Source organism: Ictidomys tridecemlineatus, unplaced genomic scaffold (genome assembly GCF_052094955.1).
Source record: "Ictidomys tridecemlineatus isolate mIctTri1 unplaced genomic scaffold, mIctTri1.hap1 Scaffold_540, whole genome shotgun sequence".
Lineage (NCBI taxonomy): Eukaryota > Metazoa > Chordata > Mammalia > Rodentia > Sciuridae > Ictidomys > Ictidomys tridecemlineatus.
Genome location: NW_027523577.1, coordinates 147,826 through 162,508, shown reverse-complemented (window position 1 = coordinate 162,508; position 14,683 = coordinate 147,826). Strand labels below are relative to the sequence as shown.

At 39.1% G+C, this 14,683-nt stretch overlaps 1 protein-coding gene across 1 annotated transcript; it reads right to left on the bottom strand.

Annotated features, from left to right (window-relative positions):
* Nucleotides 1–1,128: 1,128 nt before the first annotated feature.
* On the bottom strand, nucleotides 1,129–7,078 carry LOC144374002 (uncharacterized). Its single transcript, XM_078036967.1, has 5 exons — nucleotides 6,933–7,078; nucleotides 5,261–5,387; nucleotides 4,528–4,626; nucleotides 3,961–4,043; nucleotides 1,129–3,544 (listed from the first exon to the last, which is right to left on the bottom strand). The coding sequence occupies exons 1-5, from the start codon at nucleotides 6,948–6,950 to the stop codon at nucleotides 1,988–1,990; spliced, it is 1,884 nt and encodes a 627-aa protein (XP_077893093.1). The 5' UTR covers nucleotides 6,951–7,078; the 3' UTR covers nucleotides 1,129–1,987.
* Nucleotides 7,079–14,683: the final 7,605 nt, after the last annotated feature.

Here is a 14,683-nt window from a genome sequence, read left to right as displayed (position 1 = left end):
GAGATCATGATGTAGCCAGCACCTGCATGAGGTCCTGAGAAAGGCTTCCAGAGGATCCAACCTGCTCTGACTTGGACTTCTGACCTACGAGTCTATGACTTAATGGATTTTATTGGTGTTGCCACTAAGTTTCTGGCAACGTGCTGCACATAACTAGAAAAGAAGCACAGAAAATTTCAACTTCTCCCTCTAGCAGCTCACAACATAAATTGAACATCCAAACAAGATTTAAATGATGCACATGAAAGAGACGGAGAACATGCTGAGAAAGAGAATCATGTGAAACAAATTTTAATCTGTATCTTCTAAATCCAGTTGATTCTGAACTTGGTGAAAACCAGGAAAAAAGAAAAAAAACTACCAAATATATCTCCTTGGTGGTATAATCAAAATTTCTACATAGTACACAAATGCCAGCACAAATTAATATTGGTTTTCTTGTTCAAAGAACATGGGGAAATTATCATTAAATGCAACAAATTGCAATCCAAACTTTTTGTTTCATTATGTCTCTCATGTTAAAATTGTGTTTTCTGTTTTAATTATTGTTAATCTGAGTAATAGGAGTACAACTGTCACTTAATAATGTAAATTCAATCATTCAACTTGCTTCACCTTTGCAAATACCAGATTAAATGGAGAGATGAGAGAACATTAAACTTGAATGTGAAGTCCTTGAAAATGCAATTTTTTAAAAAAAATTGTTTAATTCTGAAAAGTTCCCCCAGTGGACAAGGGGAACCAATGTGAATGAAGCTCAAGAAGTTCCTGAGGAATACAAGGGGGTGGGGTATGGTCTGAACATACACAGGATTGAGGAAACCCTGTCTAGGACCTGGATTGTGTCAATATGACCTTCCTGTCAAACACTCTGGTTGGTTGAAAGCTGAGAGTTGAAATTGTACGTTACTACATTCTTTTCTTGACAGGATTTAAAAGAAGCATATGCCATTTAAGAAAGATCACTTATTATGACCTTTTAAATCAAACATCATTCGTATGGTTTATTTTACAGGGACTTGTGTACATCAAGAGAGGATTCAAATTACTTCAACTTTTTTCATACTGATTAAAGGGTGTTCTTCAATTATGGGGTGCTCAGATTTAGATTTCACAAGTACAATTGAATGTTTCTTCACATTTTTTCATGGCTTTATTGAGGTAAAATTGAAGTACAATAAAATGCACATATTGGAAGCATGCAATTTGATAGTTTTGACATGTATGTGACTAATACAATCTTATATTTAAAATTTTAAGCATTTCCATTACCTTTTAAAAAAGTTAAAATCATGCAGATTGTTTAATGCATAATTGATTATATTAGAAATCAATCACCTTAAGATCTATAGAATCCCATCACCACACTTCAGGTCCTTCAACACAAAATGGAACACCTATACATATCTCACAGGTCAAGGAACAAGGCACAAGAGAAGGAAATAAACAGTGCTTTGAAAGAAGTGATAATAAAAGCTTTAAATATTAGAATTTCTGGGATAAAAGTGCACTCAGATGAATATTTATAACTTAACATATTACTAAGAAAGAAGCTAGGTTAAGAATCAAATAATTTTCAAATTTGGAAGTAGGAAAAAATATGAGTAGGAGCAAAAATATGTGAACTACAGAGAAAAAAATTTTTAGTTATTATATCTTGTAATAGCAGGTTAGAATATATGCTACAGAAACTCAAGTTTGTCTCCATCATGGGTTCCTACATGCAGAACATTGGCAGGACCTCCCAAACAGCTGACATTCCTATGAATGATTTCTTGTACATTTTCTTGTGCAGTCTAAGGTAGTAAGATTGACTGAAGCCTTTCCCACATAGATGCCACTCATGAGCTTTCTCTCCATTGAGCTGGCTCGATTTTTCTAAGGTAAGGTCAGGCAACATTCCAATGGCCACTCTCCAAGGCAAGACATGTTTCATTTCCATACTAAGGTGATGGCCAAGGAGTATGCCACACAGGTGGCATGCATGTTATTTTTCTCCAGTGTGTGTTCTCTCATGAACTCTGAGACCAGATGATCGACTGAAGGCTTTCCCACACACAGGGCATTTGTATGGTTTCTCTCCAGTATGTGTTTTCTCATGGTGTCTCAGGCCAGAGCATGTATTGAAAGCTTTTCCACATAGGTGACATTTGTATTGTTTGTCTCCAATGTGTGTTTTCTCATGGTGTCTAAGGCCAGAGCATGTATTGAAAGCTTTTCCACATAGGTGACATTTGTATTGTTTGTCTCCAATGTGTGTTTTCTCATGGTGTCTCAGGCCAGATGATAGACTGAAGGCTTTCCCACATACACCACATACATATGGTTTCTCACCAGTGTGGATTCTCTGATGTGGTTTAAGGTAACTAGATTGACTGAAGAACTTCCCACACAGGTGGCATTGATAGGGTTTCTCTCCAGTGTGTGTTCTCTGATGACGACTAAGGTGAACTGAATTGCTGAAGGCTTTCCCACACACATGGCATTTGTATGGTTTGTCTCCAGTGTGAATTTTTGCATGTATTCTAAGGTAGCATGATTGAGCAAAGAATTTCCCACACAATTGACATTGGTATGGTTTCTCTCCCGTGTGGATTATCTGATGACGACGAACGTGAACTGATTTGCTGAAGGCTTTCTCACACACATGGCATTTGTATGGTTTCTCTCCAGTGTGGATCCTTGCATGTATTCTAAGGTAGCATGATTGACCAAAGGATTTCCCACACAATTGACATTGGTATGGTTTCTCTCCTGTGTGGATTATCTGATGACGACGAAGGTGAACTGATTTGCTGAAGGCTTTCTCACACACATGGCATTTGTATGGTTTCTCTCCAGTGTAGATCCTTGCATGTATTCTAAGGTAGCATGATTGACCAAAGGATTTCCCACACAATTGACATTGGTATGGTTTCTCTCCTGTGTGGATTATCTGATGACGACGAAGGTGAACTGATTTCCTGAAGGCTTTCCCACACACATGGCATTTGTATGGTTTCTCTCCTGTGTGGATTTTCTCATGCATTTGAAGGCTGTATAATTTACAAAAAGCTTTCCCACACCAATGACATCTGTATAGTTTCTCTCCAGTATGGACTTTCTCATGCATTTTAAGGTTGTAAGACTTCCTGAAGGCTTTCCCACACATGTGGCATTCATTTTGTTTATCACCTGTTTGGGTTCTCTCATGTTGTCTATGCTTAGAGCAGTAACTGAAGACTTTCTCAGAAAAATTATTTTCACAATTCTTTTCCCCTGTTCTAGTTTCATTGAGTCTGCTTAGATCAGAGGTTTGATTAAAGGATTTGCTACATAGATGACATTCATATTGTGTCTCTCCAGGGTCATTCTTGTTGCATTTTCTAGGTTGTAAACAGTTCCTATGTCCTTCCAAATATTCTTGCCCTTCACATGAGACACAATCATTTTTCTTGTTTTCACCAAGATACATATGGTCAGCAAGGGATCGTGCACAGTGTTTGTTGTCCCAGTGGTTCCTTGCTTTTCTCCATTCCAAGGAATCCTTTTTAAAATGAGATTCCTGTTTTGTAAAGAAGATGAACATTTCTTAACAATGTCTCCATATAAACTTAATTTTTCTACATAAGAATCTTAAAACAATCCAGTATAATATGAAAATGAAAATCTTCTTACTTTTAATTCCGTGAACATTGTAGATAATTCCCAAGTGAGCCAAGTATTTTTCCGTTTACTAGTATTTTATTTAAAGGGGCTCTGATTAACTTTGTCTTCAATATTTCAAATAGCTACATGAGAAATGCTTGTGCATTTGGAATCTTTTTAATTTCTCCCAGAATGCAAGCTATACAGATGTTTTGACACAGAAGTTGTGTATTCCCAACATAATGACAGCCATCAAGTTGTACTCGGTCACTAATTTAATCCACAGACAGGTTTTTAACTTACATAATTAGTGTTCCCATTCTTGAAACCTACCATTGACCTGTTGATGGGTGTAGCCTTTCTCTTCAAAACTGCTCTGCATATCATTTCATGTTTTTGATATTCATTTTCCATCCCTAGAAGAGTTGGAAATACAAATTAGTAGCATGAAATTCAGAGACACAATTTGAAAGTCAACAATCTTATAAGAATGTCTTTTTTCATCATTGACTTTTTCATGGAGGATATGGCTTAGATAAAAAATATATATCTTGGAAAAATAAAACACTGGGAATTATAAAATAAAAACATCAACATAGAATTATTGTTAAAAAGTAATGGAGAAAAAAATTTAAAAGAGAAAATCTGAAAAAGAGACATGAAAATTGACCTAAAAAACACACTAACAGGTTTTCTCCCAATGAAAATATAAATATAGAGGAAACATTTTGAATTTAGATTAAAAGAAGCAAAGTCATACATGAGAAATTTTGTCCCATGGTCCCCTACTATATTTTAGACAACCACATTAATTTCACAGCTATGTCATTTAATATTTCCAAGCTCAGTCACTGGCTGGGCACCCATCTCTGTAGAATCACAAATGTCTCTGTCTCTTACCTGCACTCTGCCTTGGGAGAAATCTTGTCCCTTCTCCCATCCACAGGATTTTTCCTTCCTCCACATACAAAGTCACATCTGATTTGCAGAACGGATACCCTATGCATGGTAGAAAAAAAAAAGCCATTGGATTTTAGCATTTCTGCCAAGAAATGTGCATTAGTGACAAGGCCAAGAAGATGACTTAACAACAATAGAGAACCAAGGTACTGGGAGAAAGTATTTAGCAGAGAAAATTTTGAAGTTCACTCTCTGAAGCAGAATAAAAGATAGAATGCTCCCATACCAGGGAGGACTGAAGGCACCAATGTTCACAATAACATTCAAAGAATTCCAAATCAGCAGTTCTTTCAGGCACTTCATCTCTCCACTAAATATTACTTTCAAATGGAATCCAAATAATTACACCAAAATGTTCAGAATTCTCTTGTTTTGGTACTCAATCCTCCAGCACAGTGACAATATAAGTATAATTATTTATAAATATTAGGTCTATGTATAATTTAACTTTAATGGATACATAACATTATGGTGTGGACTATATTGTAGGGTGGTGTAAAATAAGTTGTAATTAAAGTAATAAATAAGAGCAGCTTTCTTGCATGTAATTATAAGTTCTATGAGAAAGTCAGGACAGAGATTGGAATTGAATAGAGAGAGGCTATTCCAGATACTGCTATTGAAGAAATAGGTATACCCTCACATCTTTCATATATATCATTAATGGACTTACCAACTGATACCAGATGATTAATGGTTTCCAGCATCACTGATTGGTGTAGCATTTTCTGAAATGGGTCCAGCATGGCCCACTCTTCTTGGGTGAAACTTATGCTTACATCTTCAATGGTCACCAATTCCTAGAATGGTATTGACAAGCTAGTTTAGAAAGAGCAAGGAGATCAATTTCACAAAAGAAGGGTTGAGAGGACAGCATGAGACAGAGGGGAAACTAGGTGTGCAGGAGATCAAACTGTTAAAGCACCAGCCTATTCATTTTCAGCTTCCAACATTCTTACTTTCAGAAACCCAGGATGTACATACATTGAATTCATAGAATTTATAGTAAAGGAATATGGAATGATAGAGAATCATGAAATATGAAAAAAAATTTAAAGACAGGTAAGAATAACTTTCAATCAGGCTATTATAAAATTTTCACTTGAATCTTTTCAACTAAAATTTAAATCCCCATTTATTTAAATAGCTTTCCAGAATTATCACCAGGCCAACCTTAACATTAATTTGTCATCTTGAAGATTGGTTATGTGTAAAATAGTCATTTTCACAAAGAGGTATCCAATATCCCTCATCAGTGAAATATTCAGTAATGTGAGTGTTTAAAAAGCCAATGATTTTCTTTATATCTTCAAAACACGTTTAAACTGTAACCAGAACAATGCAGACATTCTTGAACCAATCTTCAGAATTTTTGAGAACTGAGCAAACTACATGTAACTTGGTATCAGTAGGAAGAGTCACTCTTCTCAATGTGAGCAAGGAGGTCAGAATAAGGTTAAGGACAGACATTTGAGCAGCACAAGGCACAGTCTCTGAGACTTGTACTCTGAGGCAGAGTCCCAGCAACCATCCCTTACTACAACTCTCATCCTCAATTCTCTCGTGAGCTCCAAAGACTACTTTTCAATATCTCTCTGATATCTTGATCTCATTTCTCTTTTTATTAGTTTTCATGTATCCAGTTCTTCAAAAATTTGCTCCATTTACTATGTGATTTACTAGTATATTTTAATGACAAACATCAATTAAGTTAACATACCTTGATGTAAAAAACTTCCAGTATGAAATTTGAAGGAATATTTTATTAGTAAGTTGTAACAACATTGGGAATAAAAATGATCTGATTTATTTAGGTTATTTTTCGGGGGGATTATCAAAAGTTGAAATTTATTCCATAAAACTTTAAGTTTAAAATTGCAAAAAAGAAATTATTTCTCATGCCTTCTCTATCCTAGGTTGTTTATTTTTTCTCAGTATTACTTGAATTCCTGTGGCACTAGGTCAACAGAATTCAGCTGCTGGAATATCTGCCTCCATGTTGGGCTGTGAGGTTCTACTCCTCACTCATTTCCCTGACCTGAATTCACCACAATCCAAACGTCATTGCAATAAGTAGTATCATTAATCAGCAATTATTTCAAATGAAGTCATAGCAGAATGTGAGATTCAATATGACCTTCTGGAAGTACACAGCCAGGAATGGTAGCACGGTATAATGGTGTCCTAACAGGAAGGACATCGGTTGCCTGCTGATGAGTTCCTGACCCATGGTGACAGCTGCAGAGTTGTGGGGTACAGGACTAACTCCTGCTTGCACTGAAGACTTGGCATCTCTGTCAATAGGGCGGAAATTTCAATAGAAAAGCCATTTACTGCTCACCCACCAATGGATTCTTAGCCATGGTTTTTCTTTCTGCAATCTTGCTCTTCACTCACACAGTCCAAACAATTTGCAGAAAATACTGTGGATGAAGAAGAAAAATCATGATATTCAACACATTTAGAAGGCATCCTGACTCCCCTCTCATGAAATCCTAGACATTCTTTTGTCTAAAATGCAGTGCTAACACTGGGAAAATTCAGATTTCCCAAGAGTTATAGGTGCAGTACTCTGTTCATATTCCAAGGTCAAAATTCAAAAGAATGTGAACATGATTGCTAACAAAAATGAAGGAATTAAACCTCCATATATGCATTTACACATATATGGAGAACCTTGATTTTCACATATCAATTGCCGGATAAAGGGTCCAGAGTTATAAAATGCTCTTAGATTTTGAAGAAGCATCACTTTTTTAACCAACATGCAGACTTTGGTTTCCACTTTTAGGGAAACATTGTGGAATTTCTCAGATTTCACTGATTTTGCTATATTTGTTAGCAGTGATTCTCTAAGTTAAATTGTGTCCCCTTGGAGTCTCACTCCCTGCCAACCCTCCCTCACCCATGAGGTAGATCTATCTTCCTGGATTTAGGAGCAATCAAGTCAGGATCTCTATTATGAAAGCATGAATCAACTCAAGTTGATTTCCATTTTGAGGAATCAATGGCTCCATCCTGCCAATCCAGCCCTTATAGTTCCATTTATCCAAATCAGCTTAAGTACTGGGTCCTAGTGGGAGTGTCAGGGCTGGCCACATTAATTTATATTAAGGATGTTCAGAAATGATGCTCATAGATGATGACTGGGGATCAGGGTGAAATCTATTTGATTGGTCATTTGTTAATGTGCTGGTTGAAACCTTTGTAATCCTGTTCAATAACCATCCATCATCAGCTTTGATATCTGTTTTTAATTATAGATCCATACATAGGAGAGAGAGATTTATAAATTGTAGTGTATCCATCAACATATCTTAAATTTTGTGGAGGAATTATGATGTTTACTACTATCCATCAACATATCATAAATTTTGTGGAGGAATTACAATTTTTATTATGAAGACTAAAATTCACTCACATTACTGTGCCACCATTGAAAAAAGAGAAAAATCCAGGTGCAGTGATGCACACCTGAAAGACCAGCCACCCAGGAGGCTGAGGCAGGAAGACCAAAGTTCAATCCCATCCTCAGAAACAGCCAGGCTCTAAACTACTAAGTGAGATTCTGTCTCAAAATACAAACAATAATAATAATAATAATAATAATAATAATAATAATAATAATAATAATAATAATAAAATAGACTGAGATGGGGATGAGACTCAGGGGTTAAGCATCCCTGTGCTCAATCCCTGCTCTCAAAATATGAAAAATAAAAATAAAAATAGAGTGCTGGGAATGTAGCTCCGTGACCTGATTTCCCTGAGTTCTATCCCAATGAAAAACAAAGAAACCAAACAAAGAAATACAAAACAAAACAAAAAAAAGCACCAATAATTTACTAAATATGATTATAATTTTTCCAATATTTGGTTATTATCATAGCCTTGTTGATTAAAGGTCAATTCATATTTTAAAAATTACCAAAACAAAGATTCACATGGTCTTCATTAGATGATGAATTTATCCAACTGGAAAATACGACAGCAACAATTTTCCCTTTTTTTCCCTTTTAGCTGAGTGCAATGTCTTTGAACACACCAACACAACCTCTAAGCTGACCTGTGATAGTGCCTCTGCTGTTAAAGAGCACAAGCCCTACCTGTCAGGGCACGGTCTTCCTTCTCATCTATCAAGCTCACTCTCCTTTCCCAGGCCCTACCATTCAGGATCCTCCAGTGCACTGACCCCACCTCCCAAACCTCATCCTCTTTTTCTTATCACTGCTCAACTTGTTAAGTTCTTACTCACTTCAACACACACTCATCAAGCTCATCTGGTCTTTGCTACACCATTTCCCACTTTTGTCCTCCAGCCCCTGTAGCAGAGGAATGCTTGTATGCGTCTTTTCTTCAACTGCATCGGAGAACCCTTGACTGTGGTGTTCATCCATGATTAAACTCAAAATCACCACTCCTGTTGGCTTCAAAGTATTTAGAATCTGATATATTTTTCTAAATAAGCCATAATTTTATGATCCACAAAATTTTTCTTCTCAAAATTGTGGAAAATCACCTTCTAATTTCATCCATATTTTCAAAAGATTAGTACGCCTGCTGCTAAGAATATTGTGTTAGTTTACCAAGTTTGAATGGGCTTTCATAAGAGTTTCATAACTTTCATAACACTAAGACAGAGACAGGGTGGCTTTAAAAACAAAATGATTTTCTCATGATTCTGGAGACTAGGAGTGTGAGATCAACGTGTCTGCAGGGCCTGTTTCTTCTGAGACCTCTGTTCCTTCCTTGTACAGGCTGGCTGCCTGTGTCTCTACATAGTCTTCCTGCTCCCAACCCTTCCCCAAACTCCTTCTGTTGTGAGAGTACTGATCATATCACAATGGTGTCCACACATTTATCTTGATTGAATTTTCCTCTTTTAACACCATATGTCCAAATACAGTTAACTTTCAGAAAACAACAACCTAGCTATAGAGCAGTTTTGAAGAAACTAACAATTGGTTTAGTGCTTCTCAATTAGTCATTCATGTAGGCAAAGTTACACTAATCCACATGTCATGTGATGTCAGCAATGGTATTGGTACAACTTGTCCTCTCCCTCCAGGTCCCTTAGGAAGACATCAGGGAGGAGTCTCTCTGTATCCTCACTATCAAGGTAGTGTTTGAGGCATTCCTCACCACTGAGATGCCAGCTTGGGAATTCCCAGTCCTCCTAGCATGTTTCAACATGCATTTGGTTCCTGATTGCAGAAGAATTAAGTAATTGTACTATGGTGACACAGGCATACCCATGTTTATGGTAGCACAATTCACAGTAGCTAAACTATAGAACCAGCCTCAGTTCCATCAACAGATGAATGCACAAAGAAAAATGTGGTATCTTTACACGGGGAGGGGGGTTTAGTTACAAAGAAAAATGAAACTCTGTCATTTGCAGGAAAACGGATGGAACTAGACACCAGTAGGTTAAGGGAAATAAGTCAAACTCAGGAAGTTAAATGTCCTGTGGTTTCTCTCATAGGCAGAAGCTAGAGAGGAAAATAAGAGTGGGTGTGGATGTCCTAAGAATGACAGATCAGTAGAGGAAAGGAGCAAGGGGTGGGAGGGAGGCAGCAGGGGCCTAAGAAAATGCTGGGGAGTGATATTGGCCACTTTATGTTGTATACTGTGTGCATGTACAAATACAGAGCAACAAATCCCATTATCACGTACAAATATAATGCAACTCTAAAAAATGTAGAGAAAACTAAAAGGAAGTCAGGAGAGGTCATAATAGCAAGAAACCAAGGAGAGAACTTCAATCACCAGAGACAAAATATAAACCCAAGGCATACCTTGAGTGGTTTAGAAAACTCAGCTACACCCTACCTGCCCTCAGTCACCACCCAGTTAATCCCTTTAAGGCTTTGTATCACTGATTAGGTGAAAGTTATCATAAGCCAATCTCTCACCTCTAACTTTCATGCATTGTCTCTCATGCAAGCCTTCTGAACCTCATATCTAAACCATGACCCCCTAATCTCATAATTCTCAGTGTTCAGGATGGGATAAATCCTCTACTCAATGCAGGGGATATGCCTCTTCTCAATTGCAGACATAGTGAATGGTTCTTCCCTAGTGCCTTTTATATTCTAGCAATGCAGGGATTAAAGCAGAGACCAAATCTATAGTACATGAGAACAGCTTTAAACACACAGTAAGAGAGAAATCAATATGAACCGATGTCAATGATATAAATAGAAAATCCAACTTCATAAAATTGGATTACAACAAAAACTCAGCTTTGCAAGATTTTTATATTCCAGTTCATCCATAAGAATGCAGCTAATGGAAAAAAGAAACATCTACCACTTGAATCAGAAGAGCCTTTTTGTATTTGGTATTTGGTACTGGGGATTTAACCCAACAGACTCTTACTGCAGAGCCACAAATCTAGTAATTTTTGTAGTTTTCTTTTGAGTCAGAGTCTCACTAAGCTGCTGAAGACCCTGGTACATTACTCAGAATTTTTTTTTTTGCAATCCTCCTTTCTCAACATTGCAAATGACAAGGATTACAGATATATGAATTCATTTCCTTTTCAATGATGAGTCATTTAAATTTATAACCACTAGTTATTGGTTGTTCATAGTAAGTCACAAGATACAAAATCATGGAAGAGGATATTAAGATTATAACCTAGATTCAAGGTTGTGATGGCACAAATTCCAAGAGAGAGGGTTTATCTCACTGTGAGCAAGGATGCTCCCATCCCATTGTCTGCAGAACTCACCAGGAAATAAGAGATGAAGGGAAAGACAGCCAGTAGGGTTCCTCATGTGAGCAGGGACTTGCTCTTTTCCCAGGCTCTGGACCCTTCAGTATCCCTTCTCTGAGAACAGGCAACCTCTGCTTGACTTCCTTTTTTATATGGTTAATCAGTTACTAAATCTAATCAAGGCCACATTCCAGGGAAACACCCTGGCTTCACAGACTCTCTGATCCTATCCTGTATTTAGCTGGGAACACACCCTCTCAGGCTGATTGGATATCCCAGACTACATTAAATCTGTTTCCCCACACCTAGTTTGAGGTCAATGAGGGAAGGCCACTCCTGAGGGGGAATTTGCAAGATAACTTGGGTCTTCATTCACTTATAAATAGCCCTGGGTCCATCCTGTGCATGGGAAGCATTCTAATGATAGGAATCTGGCCAGAAATCTGGCAGATAAATGTCCCATGGGCAAAAAGCACAATTGCCTGGCAGAATAGTGGATTTTAAAACATAATGAAAGGTGAATAAAACAATTTTCAAGAAGAAAATGGTTTAACAAAAAAATTGTTATTGTGATGGAGAGGGCCATGTTAGGGCATGGGCTAAATTGTATTTCCAAGAAGATATCAATAATTTGTTGCAAGGGTCTTCTGAAAATGCCCAGTAGAGGAACCCAGTGCACAGCCACTGCTGTCCAAGGCTGAATGGAAAGCACAGTTCTGTAGAGATTGAGAAACTACTGTTGATAGACCCAACCTGATCTTTTCTTAAAATTGGGCATCTTGCCACAAAATCATGTGTCCCATCCGGCAGGACACATCAACGTGGGCAGCGAACCTTTTCTGTGGAGTCTTTTCTGTGGAGAAAGAAGTATCACTGTGATAGAAGAAGCAAATGTGACTCCATTTTGTTTTATGACTTTATCCTGTAAAACAACCATGCCAAGTAGAAGGGTCATGACTGGGGCAAGATGTTCTTTTCCTTTTGCTATAGAAACCTTTAAGAACATGGAACTACCTAATGTGTCATTGTTTCTGTAACTAGGGTAACAGGGCTCTGTTTCTATAACTGAGGTGACTGGGTTAACTGTGATTGGTTAGGCTTCCCGCCGCTTGACTGCACTCTCCCGCTTCTGTATCCTGGCTGGCTTGCATTGGCTGGGCCCCTGAACATCCCTTTTGTGATTTTGAGGCTTATAAGGAGCGCCCTTGCAATTGTTTGTAGCTGATCCGGGGAACTGCTTTATGTTCTGATCAGTCGTAATAAAGGCTTGATTTGATTATACGTGAGTGGTCTGGAAGTCAGTGTTGGTAAAGATGGCACCCAGACTGCTTCTCTTCCGGGAGCTCAGGTCCATGTTGCACTGAATGGCACGCAAACCTTCGAACTGTCACCTCCAATCCCTGTGAATGGTTCAAACTTTGAATGGTGCACCTCCAATCCCTGAAGTGGCGTGAACTCTCAGCCAATGCAGAAGTAACAGCCCACTGGCCTTGCTCCTTCTCATCCTGTGTTAAGCCCATAAATATCAACACCCTGTTCGTGTTCACTCTCTTACTCTTACTCTCTCTTATTCTCCCTCTCTTTCTTACACTCCCCTCTCTCTTCCCTCCCTTCTCTCTCTCTCTCTCTCTCTCTCTCTCTCTCTCTCTCTCTCTCTCTCATTCTCGCGATCCCCTTCTCTTCTGTGACTGACCGATATGGTCCTGCTAATAAATCTCAGACAGGTAAACGGTTGTTTTGGCTTGTTGAGTTTATGGAGCTTTTCCATTGTCCTTTAAATTGGTGCCAAACTCTGGGACGTGGATCCCCATCGCTCAAGGAAGAATCCCGTTCCCAAATTCCGAGTCCAACCTTTCCTGTTGTAGTCTACTCCTCTGATCACCTGCCTGACATCCACCACCATCCTGCAAATTGGTGAGTTCCTCCATCCCATGAGCTCCTGAATCCTAACTCACCAGAATGAGGGAATTGGCCCTCCGAGTGTTTTTTTGGGGGGATGCACCCCACCCAGACCCATCAGGGTTGCAGTGGACCCCGTGTGCTCTGCTAGGACACCCCTGGGAATCAACTGCCTGGGACATAGGATTAATTCTCTCTTTCTAACTCCTCCGTCTCTCTTCACTTTTATAACCTGTGGATGGGTTAGCGTAATTGCTAAAGCCCGTCCAACCAGAGTCCAGAACTCTGTTCCTCCCTGAACTCTGTTCCTCCCATTCCTGACTCTCTCGTTCCAGTTGAAATACTTTCCTGATATCAGGTTGCCCGCAGCCCCGGCCCTATTTGAGTCTCACATATCGCACTTCACTGGTGATGACTGGGTAGTGCCCTCTGTATTTCATCGCGGCAGTTGGTCATTTTGGGGATGCCCACTTGATCCTCCATTCCCCCGGAGCTTCCAGGAAACTTTTTCCGGACCAGATTTTCTCTCTGTCCCTCTCTCTTACTCTTTCTCTGACTCCCATCTTGCCCTTCCAGCATGGGATATTCCTTGTCCCTCCGGGCCCATTCTCCCTTGTGGGGCCTCTTAGATAATTTGAAAACCCTGAGCCTAGCCCCTGATATTAAACCAAAAAGGCTCATAAAATTCTGTACCTAGGACTAGCCTACATACCCCTTAGACATCCAAAATGTTTGGCCCATGTGTAGGTCTCTGGATCCCAATTTACTCTGGGATCTTTTAATTATGTGAGCAATCAAAAAAGTGGAACTTGATTCCCTATGTTGAGGCTTTTCCCTTGCTTCGATGTCATCCAAATCTCTGCACTCAATGCAAGCCTCAACAGCTACTCCTTGCTCTCAAACCTCCTTCCTCCTCTTCTTCTCCACTCTCTGCCTCCACATCTTCTCCTCCTCCTTCCTCTTCTCTGCTCTCCGCCTCCACTTTTAATCTGGCTGATGAACTGCCTCCATACCATTTTCCCCTGCCCTCAGCCTTGCTTTCCCCACTTTCACTCCTCCCACTTCCCTGTCTTCTACATCTGTGGCTTCTTCTTCAGACACTTCTCCTCCTCTTCCTCCCGATACTTCTGCTCAAACTCCTTCCACTTCCGTTCCTTCCATCCCAGTCCCTCCATCTCAGTTTAGTCCACCCGCCACCCATTCAGCCACCCGTTCACTCACTAATACAGCACCTACCCCACAAGTCACCACATCTCATCACCTGACTCAAACTTCACATGTTGTGGCCCCCTTCGGGAGGTCGCTGGGCCGAATGGGATTTTAAGTGTTTATGTTCCTTCTTCTATGCTTGACCTTTCTCAAGTAGAAAAAAAATTGGGATCTTACACTGCAAACTCTGTCTCTTATAATTAAAGAGTTTCAGTACTTAACTCAAGCCTATAGTCTCACCTTTCATGATCTCTATATGATTCTGTC

Bases quoted from the DNA above. Each gene is read 5' to 3' on its own strand.
- LOC144374002 (XM_078036967.1), bottom strand. The intron at 4,627-5,260 runs GTAAGTCCATTA...TACCATGCATAG, and splicing joins TAATCATCTGGTATCAGTTG to GGTATCCGTTCTGCAAATCA. The intron at 3,545-3,960 runs GTAGGTTTCAAG...TTTACAAAACAG, and splicing joins CACCCATCAACAGGTCAATG to GAATCTCATTTTAAAAAGGA.